This window comes from Schistocerca piceifrons, chromosome 1 (genome assembly GCF_021461385.2).
Source record: "Schistocerca piceifrons isolate TAMUIC-IGC-003096 chromosome 1, iqSchPice1.1, whole genome shotgun sequence".
NCBI classification, from domain to species: domain Eukaryota; kingdom Metazoa; phylum Arthropoda; class Insecta; order Orthoptera; family Acrididae; genus Schistocerca; species Schistocerca piceifrons.
In genome coordinates, this window is record NC_060138.1 from 1,016,980,599 (window position 1) to 1,017,004,879 (window position 24,281).

The 24,281-nt window shown below is 41.6% G+C and overlaps 1 protein-coding gene across 1 annotated transcript in view; it reads right to left on the reverse strand.

The window, feature by feature from the left end:
- Positions 1-19,575, reverse strand: part of LOC124777226 (EF-hand calcium-binding domain-containing protein 1) — a 118,319-nt gene extending 98,744 nt beyond the window's left edge. The window contains exons 1-2 of the mRNA XM_047252555.1: positions 19,417-19,575; positions 19,223-19,332 (exon numbers count right to left, since the gene is read on the reverse strand). Of these exons, the coding sequence (XP_047108511.1) occupies positions 19,223-19,332; positions 19,417-19,575 (269 nt within the window). The remainder of the gene's footprint in view (positions 1-19,222; positions 19,333-19,416) is intronic.
- Between the last annotated feature and the right edge of the window lie 4,706 nt (positions 19,576-24,281).

A 24,281-nucleotide genomic window follows, 5' to 3' on the forward strand; every position in this document is an offset into this window, starting at 1 on the left:
GTTCTTATTTCAATTTCCAGGAGTGTATTATGATTTTTGAACACTATTAAGGTTCAGTAGTTAGTGCCTTCAGTAGTTAGAATCTTTTATTCAGCTGGCAGTATTGGCGCTCGCTGTATTGCAGTAGTTCGAGTAACGAAGATTTTTGTGAGGTAAGAGATTCATGAAAGGTATAGGTCATTGTTAGTCAGGGCCATTCTTTTGTAGGGATTATTGAAAGTCAAATTGCTTTGCGCTAAAAAAGTATTGTGTCTCAGTTTAGTGATGATCAGAATAAGTAAAGAGAAAACTGTTTTAGTACGTTGAGTTTTGCTCAGCTGTTTGTAAATCAAATTACATAGAAGTTTACCAGCACAGTAATTCATAATTTTTCTAAGGGGGCGTTTCATATGTGTAGTATTTATTTCCTACCTACGAGGGTTGGAAATGTAATAGTTACATCTATTTATTTAAAACTTATACAAAATAGACAAATGGTTAGGTTGTGTTCCGGATACAAACTACCAAATGGAAAGTCGGAATTAAATACAACTTAGAAGATTTATTCTGAAAACAAGGTGAAACATAGCGTAATCACTCGTGTCCAGGTCCATAGCCAAAGTTTACCTCCCGTAAACACTTTCACAGCAACAGCGTCGCGACTGACAGGGAATCGCCGGCCGGAGTGGCCGGCGGTTCTAGGCGCTACAGTCTGGAACTGGGTGACCGCTACGGTCGCAGGTTCGAATCCTGCCTCGGCCATGGATGTGTGTGATGTCCTTAGGTTAGTTAGGTTTAATTAGTTCTAAGTTCTAGGTGACTGATGACCTCAGAAGTTAAGTCGCATAGTGCTCAAGAGCCATTTGAACCATTTGAACAGACAGGGAATCTGCTCAGTCCTCCAGGAGGCACACCAGACCACTCCCCTTTTCGGGCCGCGACGACGCGACTTCATCACGTGGAGCTGCATCCTGATTAGCTCCGTCGACCCCAGCTGTATGCCTGCTGCATCTCTTGTGGCGCCTAGAACCACTCGGCCAACCCGGCCGGCAGCCAAACATGAATCACAACTTGTGCCATATGCACCCGAGCATTATCCTTGAAAATGATGGGTGTATCGTACAGAAAGTGTCGCCGCTTCTTTCTCTATGCTGGTCGTAGGCTGTGTTCAAAAAATTAACAGCTTAGAGAAAGAAGCGGCGACGTTTTCTTCAGGACCTGTCTATCATTTTGCAGGACAATGTTCGGGCGTATATGGTGCAAGTTGGGCTTATCTGTTCGATCTATAGGGCTGGGAAGTGCTGCACCACCCATCATACTCCCCGGACATAAGCCCTTGTAACCTCAACTTGATCCCTAAATAGAAGGAAGCACTTCACGGCATTCGCTTCAGAACTGTTGCAGAGATTCATCGGGCAACAGCATGGTCCACTCGAACGATTAACATAACTGGCGCTGCTAAGGGTATCCTGCAACTTTCACATAGCTGGCAACAGATTATACACTATGGTGATGAGTACTGTGAAGTACAGGAAAACTTTGAAACATGTATCTATTTTGTGAAATTTGGCACCAAATAGTCGCCGCTATTGAAGTCCGACCCTCGCCATGAGTATTGCGTTTGCGAATAAGTACGAGGAGAGAGAATCTCAAATGGAACGAGGCAACTATTACAGATAAGGTGGCTTCAAGCAAGCGATAATAGGAATATTGTAGAATATGCTGAGTTAAACAATCGGACATATATTGGAGAGACTGTGAGAACATCTAATAAAATATAGTAAAAGAAACAAATGTAAAACAACAGGTGTGTGAAGAAAACAGCAGAAAAGTTTATGGTGAGTACACTTTTCACAATCTCAACGGCCGGCAATACAATAACATTGAAGGAAAAATCGTCCAAGCGTTCCAAGACTTCATTAAACGCTGGTATGGTTCGTTATATATAAGACAAACGTAGTTCCTTGATAATGAAAATGATGACATTTTGGAAGTAATGCAAAATGAGGTGCGTAAAGCCACTTAAAATATAAAAAATGGAGGGGTCTCTGGGGATGTTTGTGTTTCATTGAAAAAATGGTTAATGCTACAGACAACCTAATGTCATAGAATCAGAACGTCTGTGAAAGAAGACAATTCCCTGAAACAAGAAGGGAGAAAAACAACATACAGTTGCCGATAGGCCTGTTACACCCCTCACAGTAACGTACATGATATTCACTAATATCATCATCCTCCCCAAAGAAAAAATATCCTATTTTAATCTAACAAAGAAACAAGCTGGCTTTAGAAGTGCACACAGCACAACACACCTTTAGCAAATCATTAATGAAATTATGTAACGAATGAATAGTTTTGTATTAGTACTTTGTCTGTGAGAAATAGATGCTGACGGTTCTTATAGATATAAGCCCTTTGCAGCGTTAGTCAATGACGTTAAAAGTTCTTGAAAGTCTTGTCGAATCTTCTGCTACGACGTTCCGGCATTCTTAAGGGGGCCTTAGCCCAGAAACTGTCTCCAAACATGGGATAAGATGATTATACAAGAATGACGCAGTACCGGTACCCAATAACGTTTAAAATCACATATTTTGATAAAGATTTTGCCTCCGTTTCCATAATAGCTCTTGAGATTTTGAGAAAGAAGACAGTGACGTTAGTACGTTAAATTCAAAGATGTATACGAATGCTGTAGCTTCGACGAGGCTTCAATGGGAGTGACAAGAAATTCAGTATTGAAGGAGATCAACGAAGACAATTTCAGCAGTCTTAGAGGAAGTTTGCATGCCCGGAACTGAGAAACAAAGGAATAAGGATTGATGGAACAGTTGTGAATCACCGTCGCTTGGCTTTTTGCCTCTAGTGTAGATAAACTTCAACTACTAACAAACGAACTTAATTAAGTTTGTCAATAGGACTAAAAGATATGAATAGGTCTAACGAGGGGACCTTCTGGGAGGTGCTTCGAGTTATGAGCTCCCACTTCGCCTGCTTATAGTGTGGGTAGGTACCTATCACACCCTAAAATTGTAGGTCCCATTGCGGTCACGTTTTTGAAATTTTGCCTGTTAAAGTTTGGGCAGCTCTTTATATACGGAAAATTTTCGCTATTGTGGCAAGTGAGCGCGTAGGCGAGTGGCCCCCGAGTAGATACAACGAACGAAAACGAACAAAAATGAGATTTTTTTAAAAAAGTGGAAAGCGAGCGAGACTCCCGATCAGGCGACCCTGGTTCGAGACCCTTCTATGCTTCCATTGTTCCCTTTTTTTTCAAATGCCTGTTTTAATTTATATTTAATCATGAACATTCCGCAAGGAATTCATTAAAAAGAATTATAAGCCTCTATAAATCAAAATTACAAATTGAATTTCACATTTTGTTTCAATCTTTTGCGTTTTTTTATTTTAACGGGAAATTAACCGTAATGTAATTTCTTGAAATATTGTATTATTGTTCAATTTGTTTTCGTTGTATTTTTAATTTTGTTCCGTTGAGGTAGGGAATATTAAAAAAAACCAGCGAATGAGGGATTAAAAATGTTTCAGTTAATGGAAAGTTAATCGACATTTTCTATATTTTGACGAATACATTCCGACGGATCATACTTGTTACAAAAACAATCAAAACATTTGTACTTTCGACACCACGAACATTGTACGAATGCACATTCATCTTCGTCGCAATCGCATCTGTATTTTCTCAAGTCCGCAGGAAACGCCACTGCATTGACGTTATGGAATACTTCTTTTTGCGATGGATCTAGCGTCGCGAAAACAAAAGTAGCATAGACGGGTCTCGAACTAGGGTCGCCTGCACGGGAGTCTCGCTCGCTTGCCACTTTTTTTATCTCATTTTTGTTCGTTTTCGTTCGTTGCATTTGCTCTGGGGCCACTCGGCTACTCGGTCACTTTCCGCAACAGTGAAACTTTTCTGTATATAAAGAGTTGCCCAAACTTTAACAGGCAATATTTAAAAAACGTGGCCACGTTGGCACCCACAATTTTAGGGTGTGATAGGTGCCTACCCACACATAACCACGCGAAGTGGGAGCTCATAACTCGATGCACCTCCCAGAAGGTCCTCTAGTAAAATTATGTACTCGAAAAGAGTGCCAACGGCCTTGCCTCTTTGAACGCACGGTTTCTCGTCAGATCAACAAAGTTAAGCACCGTCGGACGTGGCCAGTACTTGGTTTGGAAACTGCCTGAGCAGCCAACGTGTTGTTGACGGGTGGTGGCGTAAAGTTCCTAATCACCATACTTCACTGCAATGTCTTGAATTGAATTATTAACCTCACCGCAGTGTCTCACGAAGTGAGGGCAGGTGATGGTACTGAGAGTGATCCGTCCGTCGGATGGGGACGCTACGTTCGGTGGCCTCCTTGGTGCTTTTCGAGAAAAGTAGGCTCTGTGCTGGCACCAGGTTTCACTCTTTCCTCTCATTATCCTCCAACATGGCTCCACGCTACATAAGCCCATCACAGTCTACACTTATCGAATACACTTAAAGGACATAGCTCTCACACGTCGCCAAGGAAAGGTGCCACTGTGCGCGAAGGGCAACTGAACCTGACCTTCGGGGGCTCTCAGTCTACAACGCCATAGGACTTTACTTTTATTTTTACTGCATAGTAAAACAGCACATATCAACGAGGGAGTCGTAGAATTTGTTGGGTCACACAGTCAACATGGGTTTGGACAACATGGATCCTGTGAAACACAACTAGCTCTTTATTCACACATGAAGTGCTGAGTGCTATTGACAAGGTATTTCAGATCGATTCCGGATTTCTGGACTTCCGGAAGGCTTTTAACTCTGTACCACACAAGCGGCTCGCAGTGAAATTGCGTGCTTATGGAATATCGTCTCAGTTATGTGACTGGATCTGGATTTGGAATGGACATCATTAAAAGAAAGGCGTTTTTCGTTGCGACGGAATCTTCTCACGAAACTCCAATCACCATCTTTCTCCTCCGAATGCGAAAATATTTTGTTGACACCGACTTACAGAGGGAGGAACGATCACCAAGATAAATTAAGGAAAATCAGATCTCGTACGGAAAGATATAGGTGTTCATTCTTTCCGCGTGCTATACGAGATTGGAATAATAGAGAATTGTGAAGGTGGTTCGATGAACTCTCTGCCAGGCACTTAAATGTGATTTGCAGAGTATCCATGTAGATGTAGATGTAGATGTAGATGTAGACTTTTTACGTTTACGGCAACTGAAGACAACAACTCGATTGAATGGTAAAGAAACAGAAAATAAAAACGGTGCTCTGTACTTGTGGTAAACTGAATGGTATTCTAAAAACGAAGCTTCCGATGTAGCTAAAGAGGGAAAGTTTTGACATAGTGCGGCGAGGCAAGCACCTGCATTGCAAGGCGAGCAAATGAGATGAGCATTTTGGGAATGACTAGGACAGACAGCAAAATAAGAAAATAAGTTAAGCAACACGCTCCAGTTAAAGACGAAAAATTAATGATTTTAATGAGAATTAAAGGAAAGTAGTTGGTACAAGGAATTGAATTAAATGCAGTCGAATGGATGGTAGAGGGACCAAGGAAGTTTTGTGAAGGTTCCAAAGAAGTAAAAGGCAGAAACAACGAGAGACTACATATTAAATGCAATGTGAAATCTGAAGATCGTAATGCTTGGAGACGTCCATGAGACACCCTTATCCGGCTGTGTATGTCATATGGTCATTGATGATGTAATGATGAGGACTGTAGCATCGCATTAGATCTCACTGCGTCAGTGGCATAGTGTGTAACTAGAAATGGCCGATAAACTTCTCGGTCGTGGTCTACAATGTTGTAGACACCTCAAAAATTGCCACCACTTTTTGCAAATATCTTACAAAAGCCTAAAAGTAATCCGAATATGAAATCAAAAGGAAACGAAATGGCGCAATGCCCTCGCATGTCACAAGGCTTTCCACAAGAAGCGATGTGATAGATTGCCAAGACAGTAATCCTAGCTACATTCAGAGTATGATTTTAAAACTGGTATGCCCCTGGTATAGGTTCCTACATTTCACTGCTATCACACGGGATGTTCCGCAGCAGTCGCTCTCTGCTACGTTTGGAGACGATGTTTCTTAACTCGCCAGAACATATTCTTAACTTAGTTCATACGACATTCACTCAAGATCGATGGAGGCAGCACATCTGACTTTCTTACAAGATTACCAGCTTGACAAATAATTCTTCTGATATCTGAAGGCACGCTTCATAGGATTGGTGAACTATGAAACGAGTCAAAGCATTCGTAATTTCCTGAAAACTACATCCTTCTGAAAAGCTTTTTTTTATTAGAAAACCAAAAACATTAAAAATATTACGATGAGGGAAATGTAAATGTGAGGACCAAGTTCAGTCGCATTCTTTTTTGGGAAAATGACGAGATAAATTTTCATCTGGTGCATAACGATCTTCTGTCTGAACGGCTTACACAATGTAAACGTCTTTCTTTCTACATCTGAAAGAATAACAAAAAAATTGTTTTCAAGCCTCTTTCCAAAATGACAAAGAGAAGTTCTTACTCTGCCTTTGCCTATTCTTCCTTGCTAAAGGACAGTTCTTGATACAAACGACGTCTCTCGTGCATTCACACACGATGAGCTGCGACATCAGCCATCTGTCATACAACACAAATGAGCTGCTGGAATTCATCAATGTTTTTCCGCGAAACAAACGTTGCTTTCAGGATGTCGCCATCTATATAGGACCCTTGACACTGACGTAGCGTTTGTTTAACGCACTACAGAACACAGGACAGTTAGCTGTAGTAGTGTGACATTGTAATTTCGGTGCGGCTTGGGTCCTCATTCAGGCGAACCTATATTAATGATTCACGTCATTGACACACGACATGATAACATATTTTAACGTGTACATTGTTCTATAAACGCCTTCTGTTTTATGCTTTCCTTTCTCTTTCCATTTTAAAACAAATATAAACAATGGGTAACATTTATCATCAGTCAGGAATTGAATGAAATGCACTGAAATGATATGGATCCATTCGGATGAAATCAATTAAAGTGTTGTGTAATGAAAGCCTGAAAATTTATGCCTGACTGGGGCTCGAAATCATATTTCCATTCATTTAAGTGAAATGTAATTCAACTCATACACGTCCCATTAATAATTACATTACTAAATTCTTTTCGTACAGTTGATCTGTTTATGGTACCCCATCTTCACTTTATCTATCTTTTTGTCAGCGGGAGAGTCAACGTGATCTTCAGTTTATGCATACAAAAAACAAGGTGGAATTTTTACAAATGGTTTTAAAATTTGTCAAGCACGAATTTGAAGAAGTTTTGTATATAAAACAACGTTATCTTCGATTTTTGGAATGTATATACGGGAAAAAAGTAATATAAAACAGTGAGAATATATTAAAAACACGCGAAAATCGTGGTCTTAAACAAGAAGCGCTGTACTTCTACTTACAGTTGAAAGACCTGCACTGCGAAAAATGTCTGTTTTTGGAGGGGGAAAAGGTTTTTTAGTTGGGTGGAAGGTGTGGGTATAAGTATAGAGGTTAGGTGGGTAGTTTCGATGGAGAAGGAGCTGATATTGCGAAGACACGGAGGTAGGTGTAATTTTGGGTGTGGATAGGGCTATAGTATGAATATAAACAGGGCCGTGACAGAAGATGAGAGAAGAAGAAAAGGAGTAGGGAAATACGGGCACGGAAGGGGAAAACTGGGAGCCCTAATGAGACACGGTAGGTGGTGTGGATTATAGTTGGTAGGATTCGTAAGTATCGGGTCTAATTTCATTGTCTGGCAGAGGAAGAAGGTTGAAATACCGAGCGATGTGGCGCAGTGGTTATCACACGGGACTCGTATTCGGGAGTGCGATGGTTCAAATCCGCGTCCGACCATCCTGATTTAGGTTTTGCTTGATTTCCTTAAATCAGTTCAGGTAAATGCCGGGATGGTTCCTTTGAAAGGGCACGGCCGACTTCGTTTCCCATCCTCGCTGTTTCATCCCCTCTCCCAAATCAAACATCAAAGCTTGAAATTTCTTTGGGATTCACCTTCTCCTTCTTTGCAGCTTTCAGTTTTTTTATTCTGTATAGAAAATATGAGTACATAGTATACAGTCACCTTGTGGTACTCGTTCCTTTTCTTAGGTAGCTTAAAAATTGCGCTTCGCTTAATTACAGCATAAAAATTTAACTTTTTTGTCTATCGTCAGTAGTAGCTTTTTCATACTATAATGTACAAGAAGAACCATTAGAACCTACACAAACAATGGAATATTCCTAGGTGCACAACACATATGTGCTTGCAGATTGAAGACTACAAGAAGTAGACACCGTATATAAAAGGGCCTCAGAAAAGGTTCATCTGACTTCACATGACTACGTTAGAAGACGTGCCTTTTTTGTACTTCATTCATATTTTTATAATATTTTACCTTGCAATGGTATCTTTATCATTTTTGAAACGGCAATGTCAGGTCCTGTTGTTCCTTAATTTTCTAAACCCAAAGACACACTGATACTTGAAAGAGGAGGGGAGCAAGGTATTTTTTTATAAACTACCATCTCTGTAAAGTATCTCTTATGGGGCCCATTTCCTGTCTAGAATGTTTCGTTTTAAAGCATGACTGTTTCGTCTGAATGCCTTGTATGGGTAAAAGAAGCCCCTTTACTTATTCTCCCAAGTAGCAGTACCAACGTCTGAAACCTTGCCTCTCTTGCATATTTGATGATGTAGGATTCTTGGCGAATCACGAGCCATCCTGCTGCATTCGGGCTGTTTGCGAGAACTGCATGTAGTTCACTCGGCAATTTTGCGCGGCCTCATTGGCCAGAATTGCGAGCGCCGCCACTTTCCGCCCTCACAAAGTCGGGTCTCCATTTTGAATATGGGAGAAAGGCAGACTTCGGTAGAGGAGTTGCGTTCCTGCTGACGACGCGTAAACATGTATTCCTAGTGGACAGAGATTTAGACTACGTCATGATGCATGTAATATGACAGAATCCTGTAAACTTGAAAGTTTTCTTGTTCTCCTGTCTATTATTACAAAAAAATTATCCTTTTGTATGTGAAATCCATTGAATGTTGAGTTGTGTTGGACTCAGCACCCAAACTTTGTCTGTGAAGACACTTGATAACGACGTTAGGTAAATTCATTCGATTTTCATGCATTCGTTTCGGCTTCAGCGAGTTGTATGGTTAAATACAGTATTTTGTGAGTGAAGTGAATATTTTTGTAGCTGTTAATCTTTCGCAAGTCATGATCTTCTTACTTTCAACTTTGACAGCATGTATAAGCTAACCAAATGTAATCAAAATCATTAGGACAAATAAATTAAGAAATATACACAAGGTTATTCAGTTGCCCCTACCTATTGGTTTTATGCAGCCCACAACGCCTTCAAATACCACACACACTATTTTCATATTCTCTTACTCGCTACATGCAAACTATTAGTCGTAGAGAAAAAATGAGCAGGATATTTTTGTAGGAAATTGAAGTAGTTAAACTTTTTACTGGGATATGTTTTGTCTGGGGGACACAGTGTTCAAATTAGTCAAGAAAAACGTACAAAAGTGACCTTCAAATGCGTTTTTCTTGAATAAAGAAACTGTGACCTTCAACGAAGAAGTGCCCCTGTAAAAAATGTAACTGCATTAAATTTCCAACAAATAAGTCCTATTCATTTTTGTCTGTAGGACGAACAGTTTGTATGTAGCAAGAGAGAGAATATGGAAATGTCATGTGAGTTTTTTGAAGGTGTCACAGGTTGCATAAAACCCAAAGGTAGGGGCAGCTGAGTCACCCTGTATATACGACCTACGGGCTACACTACTTACGGAGTCTTCTTAGTTAAGCCAACATAACGGATGTAGAAACAGATGCCCGTCTAGTAGCAGTTAACAGAACATATCCAGTAACTAAAGAAAACTTCACAAGCCAAGATCGCTAAAAAAACATTTTATTTGATGACCAGTTTCCACAGAGATATGCCATCATCATGGGAGCTTATGCTTTTGAATTTTTGCAGCAAGTTATCCATCGGTTACTACCATGAAGATCATTACAGGTGGCATGTCACTACCTGACCACATCAGGAAAACGGAACACGTTCAGTTTTATCAGTAACTTTAGAAAAAGATCACTTAGCACTAACTTCAATATTCGTCTACGCCAGTCTACTATCTTACGAGTAATATTGTACAAACAGGAATCATTAGCGTATAGAAAGATGGATGAAGAGAACCTGTGGATATTAGAAAGGAAAATATTAAGGAAAATTTTTGAACATACAATCGATGAAAATAACATACTATAGCGAATACGAAAAAATGGACAACAGAGGAAGCTGTACTTTACAAACACCATAACATAGCAAGAATGTCAGAGAATAAACTACTTACAACAAAGTTCTGTAGAACAATAGTTGGAACGAGTAAAGAGGAGGACTCAGTATTAGGTGGGGAGATAGTATCCAGTACGGCAAAGCTTGGATGAAGAACGCCGAATGGACAACCAATACACTCGACAGAAGGAAGAGGAAGAAGCTCATGGACCACGCGTGAGGTTGATAAGGCTCTTACCACACATAAAGTTTAAAAAAGTCCAAAATACTTTGTCGACTTACTAGACGCAGGAGAACGTCAAGACTGTAAACAGTGAATTGGAGACTACTGACGATTGAGGAACGGATTGTGACAAGAAGCAAAAGTTCAGGAGGAAGTCTATCACAAAACGACGTTATGCAGCGCATACACTGTCATACATTAATTAGTATGATCAGCAATGTGTGGCTGTTTGCTGGTGATGCTTTAGTGTACGGGGTAGTGACGTGTTTAAGTGGCTCTGGAGGATACAGAATGACTCAGAGAGAATCTCTATTTGGTGTGATGAATAGTAACTTGCTCAAAACGCGAGAGAATATAAATTAATACAGATGAGTAGGAGAAACAATCCTGTGGTGTTCTAACACAGTATTAGTGGCGTGCTGCTTCACACAGTCACGTCGGTCAACTAGCGATATGAAATGGGACGACCACATAAGATCGACTTCTGTAAGTTCGGAGAATTCCATGAAAATGTAGCTCATCTTTTGCGACCCATATCTGAATGCTGTTCGAGTGTCTGGATTTCCCATCAAGGCATATTATAGGAAGGCAACGAAGCAATTCAGAGACGTGCTGCTAGATCTGTTACCGCTAGGTTCGATCAACACTCGTCTGTTAAGGAATTCTATGTGAATTCAAGTTGGAATTCCTGGATAGAAGATATTGTTTTCGCGAAACTCTACTGAGAAAGTTTAGAAAGCCAGCATATGTGACTGACTGCAAGCGATTCTACTGTCAACAACATGTATCTTGCGTAAGGATCGCGAAGACAAGACAAGAGAAATCAGAATTCCACCTGCGACTAGAACAAGGAAACGAATAATCAGCAGTAGTTCAAGGTATCCTGTGCCGTGCAACGTATCGTAGCTTGCGGAGCATGTACGTATATGTAGGTACTAAACATTTTACTCTTAACTTCATTGCTTGCACAAAAGCGAGCAGTAAATATAATAGGTGGTGTTCACTCACGGATGTCATGGACTCGTAGGTACCTCTTCAAATAACTGGGCATTTCAATAGCGCAGTCATAATACATATATTCGCTAATGAAAAGCGTCATAAATAATTCATCTTTTTACCCACTGCTGAATCTGTCAGTGGCTCAAAAAGGAGTTCAATATGCAGTAACAGAAATGTCTGATCATTTACCAAACACCATAAAAGTCTTACAGGTAGCAAAGCAAGTTTTAAGTCTAACTTAAAATCATTTCTCCTGGTCAACTCTTTCTATTTCATTGACGAATTTATGTTTAAAAACTGGTAGCCACTTAAATAAAAAGAAAAAAATTGTCCAGTTGCGAGTAGAAATCGTGCACTGCGGGTTCGGTACAGACTAATTACTCGTATATATACAGCTCAACCACTCGGGGACTCTAGAGTTTCGACCAATTTTGTCTGTTATCGACAAGTGGCAAGATATTGGTCACAGAGAGGGAGGGGGATTTTAATTTCATTAATATAAATGTACAACAACCAAGAGGGAATAATAAGAGTGGACGATCAAGAACGAAGTGCTCGTATTAAGAAGGGTGTAAGACAAGGCTGTAGCCTTTCGCCCCTACTCTTCAATCTGTACATCGAGGAAGCAATGATGGAAATAAAAGAAAGGTTCAGGAGTGGAATTAAAATACAAGGTGAAAAGATATCAATGATACGATTCGCTGATGACATTGCTATCCTGAGTGAAAGTGAAGAAGAATTAAATGATCTGCTGAACGGAATGAACAGTCTAATTAGTACACAGTATGGTTTGAGAGTAAATCGGAGAAAGACGAAGGTAATGAGAAGTAGTAGAAATGAGAACAGCGAGAATCTTAACATCAGGATTGATGGTCACGAAGTCAATGAAGTTAAGGAACTCTGCTACCTAGGCAGTAAAGTAACCAATGACGGACGGAGCAAGGAGGACATCAAAGGCAGACTCGCTATGGCAAAAAAGGCATTTCTGGCCAAGAGAAGTCTACTAATATCAAATACCGGCCTTAATTTGAGGAAGAAATTTCTGAGGATGTACGTCTGGAGTACAGCATTGTATGGTAGTGAAACATGGACTGTGGGAAAACCGGAACAGAAGAGAATCGAAGCATTTGAGATGTGGTGCTATAGACGAATGTTGAAAATTAGGTGGACTGATAAGGTAAGGAATGAGGAGGTTCTACGCAGAATCGGAGAGGAAAGGAATATGTGGAAAACACTGATAAAGAGAAGGGACAGGATGATAGGACATCTGCTAAGACATGAGGGAATGCCTTCCATGGTACTAGAGGGACCTGTAGAGGGCAAAAACTGTAGAGGAAGACAGAGATTGGAATACGTCTAGCAAATAATTGAGGACGTAGGTTGCAAGTGCTACTCTGAGATGAAGAGGTTAGCACAGGAAAGGAATTCGTGGCGGGCCGCATCAAACCAGTCAGTAGACTGATGACTAAAAATATATATATATATATATATAATGGAAGGAAACATTCCACGTGGGAAAAATTATATATAAAAACAAAGATGAGGTGACTTACCGAACAAAAGCGCTGGCAGGTCGATAGACACACAAACAAACACAAACATACACACAAAATTCTAGCTTTCGCAACCAATGGTTGCCTCGTCAGGAAAGAGGGAAGGAGAAGGAAAGACAAAAGGATATGGGTTTTAAGGGAGAGGGTAAGGAGTCATTCCAATCCCGGGAGCGGAAAGACTTACCTTAGGGGGAAAAAGGACTTGCCTTGGGGGGGAAAGGGACAGGTATACGCTCGCACACGCGCGCATATCCATCCACACATACACAGACACAGGCAGACATTTGTAAAGGCAAAGAGTTTGCCCAAACTCTTTGCCTTTACAAATGTCTGCTTGTGTCTGTGTATGTGTGGATGGATATGTGTGTGTGTGCGAGTGTACCTGTCCTTTTTCCCCCTAAGGTAAGTCTTTCCGCTCCCGGGATTGGAATGACTCCTTACCCTCTCCCTTAAAACCCATATCCTTTTGTCTTTCCTTCTCCTTCCCTCTTTCCTGACGAGGCAACCATTGGTTGCGAAAGCTAGAATTTTGTGTGTATGTTTGTGTTTGTTTGTGTGTCTATCGACCTGCCAGCGCTTTTGTTCGGTAAGTCACCTCATCTTTGTTTTTATATATATATATATATATATATATATATATATATATATATATATATATATATATATATATATAAATGTTACATACAGTTATGCAGGAGGCAGGGAACCAGTATTACAATAATCAGTAGCTCTCCATTCAGGCTGAGTGAGTCGCGATGGTAAAAGTCAAACACCAGGCAAAGAACAACACTATTGCTCGCATAACGCGTTTCGGAATTTATCCATCGCCAGATATCCGGGCGCGATTGCTGCACGTAGATACGGCGCTTCAAGTTGTGAAACAAACATTCGCACAACTTGAAACTCCGTATCTACGTGCAGCAATCGCTCCTGGATATCTGATGGATAAATTCCAAAACGTGTCATGTGGGCAATACAGTCATTCCTTGCCTGCTGTTTGACTTTTACCATTGTGATCTAATCAGCCTGAATGCGCAGGCCTACTGGTCTTTTTAATTTAAAGTTTGTCATGAGATAATAAATAACAAGAGAACTATTTTTGTGACATAATTACAAATTAACAACTTCCCGATTTTTCCTTTACTTATACGATGAAATTCTAGGTCAACGGGAAGTACCCTATAGGTTTTGATTAGTAAATTTGCGAGCATCAATATATGTGACCTAAATGGCCTTATCTTTTGATTGTATTGAGTTGACGCTAATTACTACACGGCCAAGGGCCTGTAGGTCTTAGCACGTGCCATAAATTTCAGCCTGATACGTCTACCTGTTCTTGACAAAATGGGCCTAATAGACGGACGGACGGACAGTCTGACAATAAAAGAAAAAAAAATTTCGTGTGACATAGTTACAAATTTACATTTTTCGAATTTGTTCCCTGTAGTTGTATTGTGAAACCTCCCTTCATGTCAAATTTCATAATTCTAGGCCAACGGAAAATACCGTAAAGTTTTTGATGAGTGAGTTTGCGAGTGTCAAAATTTGTGACCGAAAAACTTTTCTTTTGGTTGCATTGACCTAGAAGCTTACATGTATTACACCGCCAAGGGCCCATAAATCTTAGTATAAGCCATAAATTTCAGATTGATACGTCTGCCTGTTCCTGACAAAATGGGGCTTAACAGACGGGTGGACAGACTCACAGACAGTCTGTTAACAAGCTGCAAAAAATTTTTTCTTGTGATCTGATTACAATTTTACAGTTTTCAGATTTCTTCCTTCGGTTATGTTGTGCAACCTTTCTTTTTGGCAAATTTCATGATTCTAGTCCAACTGGAAGTACCCTACACGTTTTGATGAGAAAGTATGTTACTATCAAAATATGTAATATAAAGGGTCGTGTCTTTTAATTGCATTGACCTAGAAGCTTCAATGTTTTACAACGCCAAGGAACCATTGACCTCAGAAAAAATGGTTCAAATGGCTCTAAGCACTATGGGACTTAACGTATGAGTTCATCAGTCCCCTAGACTTAGAGCTACTTAAACCTAAGTAACCTAAGGACATCACACACGTCCATGCCCGAGGCGCGATTCGAACGTGCGACAGTAGCAGCAGCGCGGTTCCAGGCTGAAGCGCCTAGAATCGCTCGGTCACAAAGACCGGCGATCACTAATCGTGTACATTAAGGCGACAAAGTCATGGGTTAGCGATATGCACATTTACAGATAGTGGTAGTGTCGCGTACACAAGATATGAAAGGGCAGTGCAAAGTCGGAGTGTCATTTGTGTTCATGTGAAAAGGTTTCCGACGTGATTGTGCACTCACGACGGGAATGAACAGACTATGAACGCGGAATGGTTGTTGGAGCTAGACACATGGTACATTCCAATTCAGAAATCGTGAGGGAATTCAACATTCCGAGATCCACAGTGTCAAGAGTGTGCCGAGAATATCAAACATGAGGCACTACCTCTCACCAAGGACAACGACGGAGAGCAGCGGCGTTTGCGTAGAGTTGTCAGTGCTAACAGACAAACAACACAGTTTGAAATAACCGCAGAAATCTATGTGGGACATACTACGAACGTATTCGTCAGGACAGTGTAGCGAAGTTCGGCGATAATGGGCTTTGGCAACAGGCGGCCTACGCGAGTGCTTTTGCCAACCGCATGACATCAAACTTCCTGGCAGATTAAAACTGTGTAGCGGACCGAGACTCCAACTCGGAACCTTTGCCTTTCGCGGGCAAGCGCTCTACTAATTGCCTGCGAAAGGAAAAGGTCCCGAGTTCGAGTCTCGGTCCGGCATACAGTTTCAATCTGCCAGTCAGTTTCATATCAGCGCACACTCCTTTGCAGAGTGAAAATCTCGTTCTTGAAGCATGACATCGCCCCTTGTACATGACTGGAAAACCGTGGCCTGGTCAGGTGAGTCCCGAATTCAGACGGTAAAAGCTGATGATTGGGTTCGAGCGTGGCGGAGACTCACGCATCCATGTACGCAGGTTTTCAACAATGTACTGTGCAAGCTGGTAGTGGCTCCGTGATGTTGTGGGCTGTTTTTACATGGAATGTACCGGGTCCTCTGGTCCAACTCAATCGATGACTGAGTGGAAAAGGTTATGTTCGGCTACGTGGACACAATCTGCAGCCGTTGATTGGCTTCACTTCCCCAAACAACGATGGAATTTTTGTGGATGACAATGCGCCATGTCACAGTGGCACAATTTTTGCGACTGGTTTGAAGATTATTCTGGACAATTCGAGCGAGTGATTTGACCACCCAAATGAATCCCTTGGAACCTTTGTGGGACACAATCGAGAGGTCTGTTCGTGCACAAAATCCTTCATCAACAACCTTTCGCAATTACGGACGGCTATTTAGGCAGCATGGCTCAATATTTCTGCAGGAGACTTCCAACGACTTGTTGAGTCCACGCCACCTCAAGCTGCCGAACTCCGCCATGAAAAAGGAGGTCCAATCCCATGATTTTTGTCACCTCAGCGTACATATGTCCTGTAAACTGACTCATTCCACATCGTTTCAATAAAAGTTACAGTCGTGGACAAAACGAGTGAGACCCCTCGCCTTTTCGTTATGCTGATCCGCACAACTTTAAACTCTGCTACATAGTATAACAGGCAAGGCGACGAAGTGCTACCAACATACTATGCAAGTTCGCTCAGCTGATGTGCTGTGATAAATGGCTCTGAGCACTATGCGACTTAACTTCTGAGGTCATCAGTCGCCTAGAACTTAGAACTAATTAAACCTAACTAACCTAAGAACATCACACACATCCATGCCCGAGGCAGGATTCGAACCTGCGACCGTAGCGGTCGATCGGCTCCAGACTGTAGCGCCTAGAACCGCACACCCACTCCGGCCGGCCGTGCTGAGATAACTAGCACTGGAGAAACTCGCTCCTCCAAGACGCCACAGCATCGTCTACCACCACTTTGTGGGAAACAAAATACCTCAGGTATAGGCCAATGTGTTGTATTCACATATCTGTGACTATGACTTGGATGTAAAGAATTCGAAACACTGTAGAATACGTTTGACAGCTACGTCGCCGTTTATTTCCTGAGGGGGAGGGGGGGTGCAGAATAATCCTACTAACTTTACTCGCTAATAACAGTTTTTTGTCATTTCGATAAAAATCCCGATTGATTGTCACATAAGCGGTGACATAAAGGTAGACAATTCATGTTTTGAGTCCAGAAATCTCTATACAACAGAAACTGCATATCATTTTGCCATTTTCATTGGGAAATTGCTGGCTTATACATGTCTGGGATAATAATAGAGGGCTGTTTGCCTGGGTTGTCTGCTAGCGTAGTGAAAGGTGTTTGCTACTGCAAAGGAGGTTTAGTTTGTTTTCGTTTCTAATCTCGATGGAGTCTGACAGACTATCAGTGAAGGAATTTTAAGAAATTCTCGCGCCAACAATACGTTTTATTGCTACCTTTATTCTGTACCGGCGCCCTGTGGATGTCGATATGAAACTTTTGTAACTTTTTCCGCTTATGTCAATAATTGAACTGACTTAAGTGTGGCACTGAATGATTTTTAACTGAATTTCGTTATGAATCTTCACGCATTGCTAAATTTGCACACTTTCATGGTAGGTCAGCAACGGTAATCCAGTATGACTGGTCTGAACGTTGACACAGACCATGTCGCGGCCGAATGCGCATAATATTTTGCTAATTCGTAACGATCTGCGGTACTTTGTCTTACTAAAATAGTTATGTTATCTCGATTAGCTGAAATTCATTTTTATTAGTACAGTTCATACTAATCAGCGTTTCTCCTTTCATTTATATCTTATACAGGGTGTTACAAAAAGGTACGGCCAAACTTTCAGGAAACATTCCTCACACGCAAAGAAAGAAATTATGTTATGTGGGCATGTGTCCGGAAACGCTTACTTTCCATGTAAGAGCTCATTTTATTACTTCTCTTCAAATCACATTATTCATGGAATGGAAACACACAGCAACAGAACGTACCAGCGTGACTTCAAACACTTTGTTACAGGAAATGTTCAAAATGTCCTCCATTAGCGAGGATACATGCATCCACCCTCCGTCGCATGGAATCCCTAATGCGCTGACGCAGCCCTGGAGAAAGGCGTATTGTATGACAGCCGTCCACAATACGAGCACGAAGAGTCTCTACATTTGGTACCGGGGTTGCGAACACAAGAGCTTTCAAATGCCCCCATAAATGAAAGTCAAGAGGGTTGAGGTCAGGAGAGCGTGGAGGCCATGGAACTGGTCCGCCTCTACCAATCCATCGGTCACCAAATCTGTTGTTGAGAAGCGTACGAACACTTCGACTGAAATGTGCAGGAGCTCCATCGTGTATGAACCACATGTTGTGTCGTACTTGTAAAGGCACATGTTCTAGCAGCACAGGTAGAGTATCCCGTATGAAATCATGGTAACGTGCTCCACTGAGCGTAGGTGGAAGAACATTGGGCCCAATCAAGACATCACCAACAATGCCTGCCCAATGAGTCGCATGTCAACACAAGCACCAAAGTCAACATTACCTTCCTTCAATTGGGCCAACTGGCGGTGAATCGAGGAAGTAAAGTACATACTGACGAAACTAAAATGAGCTCTAACATGGAAATTAAGCGTTTCCGGAGACATGTCCACATACCATCTTTTCTTTATTTGTGTGTGAGGAATGTTTCCTGAAAGTTTGGCCGTACCTTTTTGTAACACCCTGTATTAAGGTGTTGTGGTTAGCACACTAATCAGCATTAATATAGTCTTACACATGATTGAAAATAGTCTGACAAATTTCGGATAATTTTTCAATTTCACGCCTGTGAATAGTACGTTGGTAGCACTTGCTCGCCTTGCCTGTTATGCTGTGTAACAGACTTTAAAGCTGTACGGATCAGCATAACGAAAAGGCGAGGGGTCTCGCTCGTACTGTACGTTCAAATCATCAATGGAACATGTAGCTAACTACCAACTAAATTGCTTATAACTACGTAACGAAGTGTTTGCTGTATTTCGACACAGCGCTTCAGTAATGAGTGTGCAAAAAGCAGTAGAAATGGTGGTAAGCAGAGGAAGGGCTGGCACGCACCTGGAGAAGTGCGTGCGGCGGCGCAAGTGTTCGACGAGCAGGTGCGCGCCCTTGGCCGAGGAGGCGGCGGCGGCGGCGGCGGCGTCGTCCCCCATGGCGGCCCTGCGGCCCCCGGCTGGCGCTGCCGGCCGCGACTGCCTCGCGCCGCCCTTGCGCCGCCGCTTGCCGCCCCCGCGGGCCGCCCCTCCCCCTGCCGCGGCGCCGCCCCCACCCGACAGCCCCGCCGCCGCCGCCGCAGCCGACGCCGCCGCCGCCGCCGCCGCCGACTGCGACGCCCGGCGCCCGCGAGCCAGAAACAGCGACACGCTCTTGAGCAGCATCGTGCCGCCGCCTCGCCCGCCCCCACTGGCCATCCTGCGATGCGTGCTGCGCACACCCCTCGCAGGTCAGTCACTGGAAAACTCGCTTTGGATAAGATACATTCTGTCATTTATTTAATTCCATTGCGTTCATTTTAATTTAGGACGTACCTCATAGTTCCATTCTGAGGTCAATTCTGTTATCAATTGCCATCTTTTATTTATTTTTTTGTTAGTGATACACATACGAGGTGTGATCAAAATGTAACGGGAATTTTTCAATTTCGCGGGCTGTATGCAACAGAGTTTCAGTTTGTTGGTACACATTTTCCTGATGTACCGGGTGATCAAAAAGCCGGTATAAATTTGAAAACTTAATAAACCACGGAATAATGTAGATAGAGAGGTAAAAATTGACACACAAGCTTGGAATGACATGGGGTTTTATTGTTGTTGTTGTCTTCAGTCCTGAGACTGGTTTGATGCAGCTCTCCATGCTACTCTATCCTGTGCAAGCTTCTTCATCTCCCAGTGCTTACTGCAACCAACATCCTGAATCTGTTTAGTGTATTCATCTCTTGGTCTCCCTCTACGATTTTTACCCTCCACGCCGCCCTCCAATGCTAAATTTGTGATCCCTTGACGCCTCTGAACATGTCCTACCAACCGGTCCATCCTTCTTGTCAAGTTGTGCCACAAACTCCTCTTCCCCCCAATTCTATTCAATACCTCCTCATTAGTTATGTGATCTACCCATCTAAACATCAGCATTCCTCTGTAACACCACATTTCAAAAGCTTCTGTTCTCTTCTTGTCCAAACTATTTATCGTCCATGTTTCAATTCCATACATGGCTACACTCCATACAAATACATTCAGAAACGACTTCCTGACACTTAAATCTATACTCGATGTTAACAAATTTCTATTCTTCAGAAACGCTTTCCTTGCCATTGGCAGTCTACATTTTATATCCTCTCTTCTTCGACCATCATCAGTTATGTTGCTCCCCAAGTAGCAAAACTCCTTTACTACTTTAAGTGTCTCTTTTCCTGATCTAATTCCCTCAGCATCACCCGACTTAATTCCACTACACTTGTAATATTGCTACACTAATTTTGCTATGCTGATATCGGTGCTAATTGACAATGAAAGTGGGTTAAAAGCCGTGATCTGTCTGGGGACGTTAACCGTGGATTACTGGGCAACTGTTTCATCAGATATTTAGTCTAGGTTTACCAAGCAGACTAACATTAATGATAATCTTTTAATAGTCATACAAAACCGGTAATATATATATATATATATATATATATATATATATATATATAAAGAGAATTTAAATAAAAAGAAAGAAATCAGTTTATATTTGGAAATTTATTTTAAGATTGTTCATTGAAATTTCAGCATATTATACGTGAGTTATAACTGAGCTGGTGCCTTATTTACGATTGAAAAATGTGAGATTGAAATCTTACGGAACACATAAAATATGGAGCCAAGATTGGGAGACTGCATACGACATTGGATTCATAAAATAACTCACGAAGAACATTGAAACATAAGCAAGAAGAAATTAACCACAACCAACAGATTCAGTTTTTATACCCAAAGAAATTACGTTCATACCACAATCCTGTCCGTCATGTAATTACCACACACTGGTATACTAAATTCATATTAACTCTTTGTGAAGTCTTCGCAAAAAGAATAGCTGAGGGCTACTTTGATGATTACACCACATGCTCCACGTGGTCAACTTGGTTTACACAAAGCGTACAACTCCACAATAATTTTGATAATTAAAATACATTAGATCGAAAAGCAATTGACAAAAGCAAAACCTTGAACTGGTTACTAACGTCTTACTATTAACCTGATGGGTCAAACAGTTATATAAGCACGTGGTACTGGTCTCGCAAAGTACACTCCACGTGGGTTAAACATAAAGAAAAGCATAAAGAAAAGTTGCTATATTGTAAAATATTGTCCAGACGAGACGTTATAATCACACAAGCATTCACATTTAAGATTGATGAACTTAGTTAGAGTTACTGATCAACACGTGGTTCCACTTTACTCGCAAAGTAATGACAAACCAACTACCCCAAAATAATCTGAACTTCACACGAGAATTACACTACGCTGCAATTTAAGATAACCTTAGATATTTTAGAGCTAAACCCGAGATAAAGATGATTAAATTTTCAGTTAGGCTGAACTTAACAAATCCATTGTCCTATGGGCTTAACAGACACGCGCTTAGCCGGAGATCTTACCACTTCAGACGCTCGCCACGGCCACACTGCAACTGCCCTACAGCCGAGCGTGTTTCCTGAGGGTGGCTCACAAAGACCAACGGAAGTGGCCAGAGGGGCAGCTTCCTATACCAACATGACAACGGACGGACAGGACCATACTAAGGATAGAAACCTCTTTGCTTTTAGGAAGCGTAGCTACCTGTTCCGACGTTGGTCCTACTGTTCTCTAGCAGACAGGCTTGTCTGCTACCCTCAAGCATGCAACTAGAAATACATATGCTCATTCATACTCTCACACAAAAGGGAAGGGGGATGACAGTATCTTTTCATATACAGTATATAAAAGAAAGCGGATGTAGGTTCCGTATGAGACTGTGAGACATGAATTACATATAAACTGTGTTTTAAAGTGTAGTAGTGTGACAGATCGTTCTTGTTTATGTGTAAAAGTAACACGTTCCACTACTCAGTCTCCTCCCAGATAGTCAGAAACGCCACAGTACATTTAGAAGAGGAATTTATTCCATAAATGGCAACAGATTTAAGAAATTAAACATGAAAGGAATCCAACAGAGACCTTTCATAACCCCAACGCTCCGGGAAAAGACTGTGCAGGGAATTTTCTGGCCATGCTAGGACATTCCCAAGCAGGCTTCTCACACCCTACTTAAACCAAAAGTGTAAAAGAAAAGGCAAAAGGTCACCAGCTACTTGCTAAAACACAATAATTTCAACAAATCTTTAAAATCTACTAATTTCAAACAGAAAAAAAAGAACACAATCTGTGACACCTATTTAAAAGATAGTGTAGACCTAATTCGGTCAGCAAGTAAAAACAATGGTTCCTGTGTCATTAATATGAAAACAATTTCTGGTTGTTACCCGTATGGAGTTCACCAGTATTTGCTCATTGCAAGAGCCAACTGATCACAGGCAAATTTATGACTGTTTATTAACAAGCAAAATTCATGAAAATAGCAAAGGTGCCACAGCAATTAAAAAAGAACATGAAATAACATCAGTATTATAAAGCAGAACATTACAATGCACAATCCGCAAAAGCAAAAATTGATAAGAAAAAAAAACATGTTTTACAAAGTGGTTATCGGAAAAAAAATTCTATATCGTATAAAACTAATAATTTGTAGAATTAACATAACTATGTGGCATTAATTTAATCACTCTACTATATTTCAGTTAGTTAGCAAACAATGAGCACTGTGTCATTATACTGAAAATACAATTAATTATGTGATTGTTACCCTTAAGGGGTTGCTCACTATAAATATGCCCCATGCAAAGGCTAATCGATCACAGTCCAATGAGAATGAATAGCAATCTGACTGATAAACGAAGCAGTGCCACATGAATGAATTTACGAAACAAAATAACACAAATCTAATACATCACACAAGAACAAACATTGATCAATAAAACAGTACACTAGTCAACATCTAAAAAAAAACACCAATAAATAAAACACCTTGCAAAATACAAGAGTCAAAGTCTAAAAAGAACAATAAATAGGACACCTGCAAAATACGAGAGTCAGTCTAATAAACACCAATAAATTGAATCCCTGCAAAACACACGAGTCAAAGTTTCTGTGACAGAAACACACGTATATGCATTGAACTAAGAACCGTATAATCACTGTTCACTGATACACTCACTAGTTCCACTGTTCCGAGGCACAGTATAAGGGGTGGGGGAGGGGGTTCGTCGCCGCAGCTGTCAGTAGGGATTTTTGTCCATCTGTTGCGTGCAATCCCGCCGTCTCTGCCCTCTCATGAAGTTTCTCTTGGTGGTCTGTGTCACGTACATCTCGATTTGGTTCCATGTTTGTGTTGTCAAATTCGTGCGGTATCCTCGATTGACACGCCAGGTTGATATTCCTGGGCAAGGATGACACTTAATGGCTCTTCTTTTGTGCCACCCTTAGCGACCAGAGAACATCGAACCATGATTTACTGTCGCTTGACAGTGGGCATCCGTCAGGAGATGTTGATAGGCGTCGTTGAAGTCTGCCAGTTTCTCTGGACAGTATGTGTGAAAAGGCTCCACGCCCTTTGTGTTGTTACATTCTTGAGTTATCCTCAATTGACTCGCCGGTTTGATATTCCTGGGCAAGGATGACACTTAATGGCTCTTCTTTTGTGCCACCCTTAGCGACCAGAGAACATCGAACCATGATTTACTGTCGCTTGACAGTAGGCATCCGTCAGGAAATGTCGATAGGTGTCGTTGACGTCTGCAAGTTTCTCTGGACAGTACCTGTCAAAAGGCTCCACGCCCCTTGTGTTGTTTCTCCGCGGCCGTCTCGTCACGGTCGCGTGCGTGTGGTGCTTTGCCAGCAGATGGATTTCCGCGCGGTGGACCGCTCGCCCATCTCAGGTCATCGCCTCGAGGAAGGGTCGCCCGGGGCGGCCGCCCATTTGCTCCAGGTACAAGGGAAAGTGTTTGCCGCGTACCCTTCTTTTGTTGTCGGCCGCGCTCCCG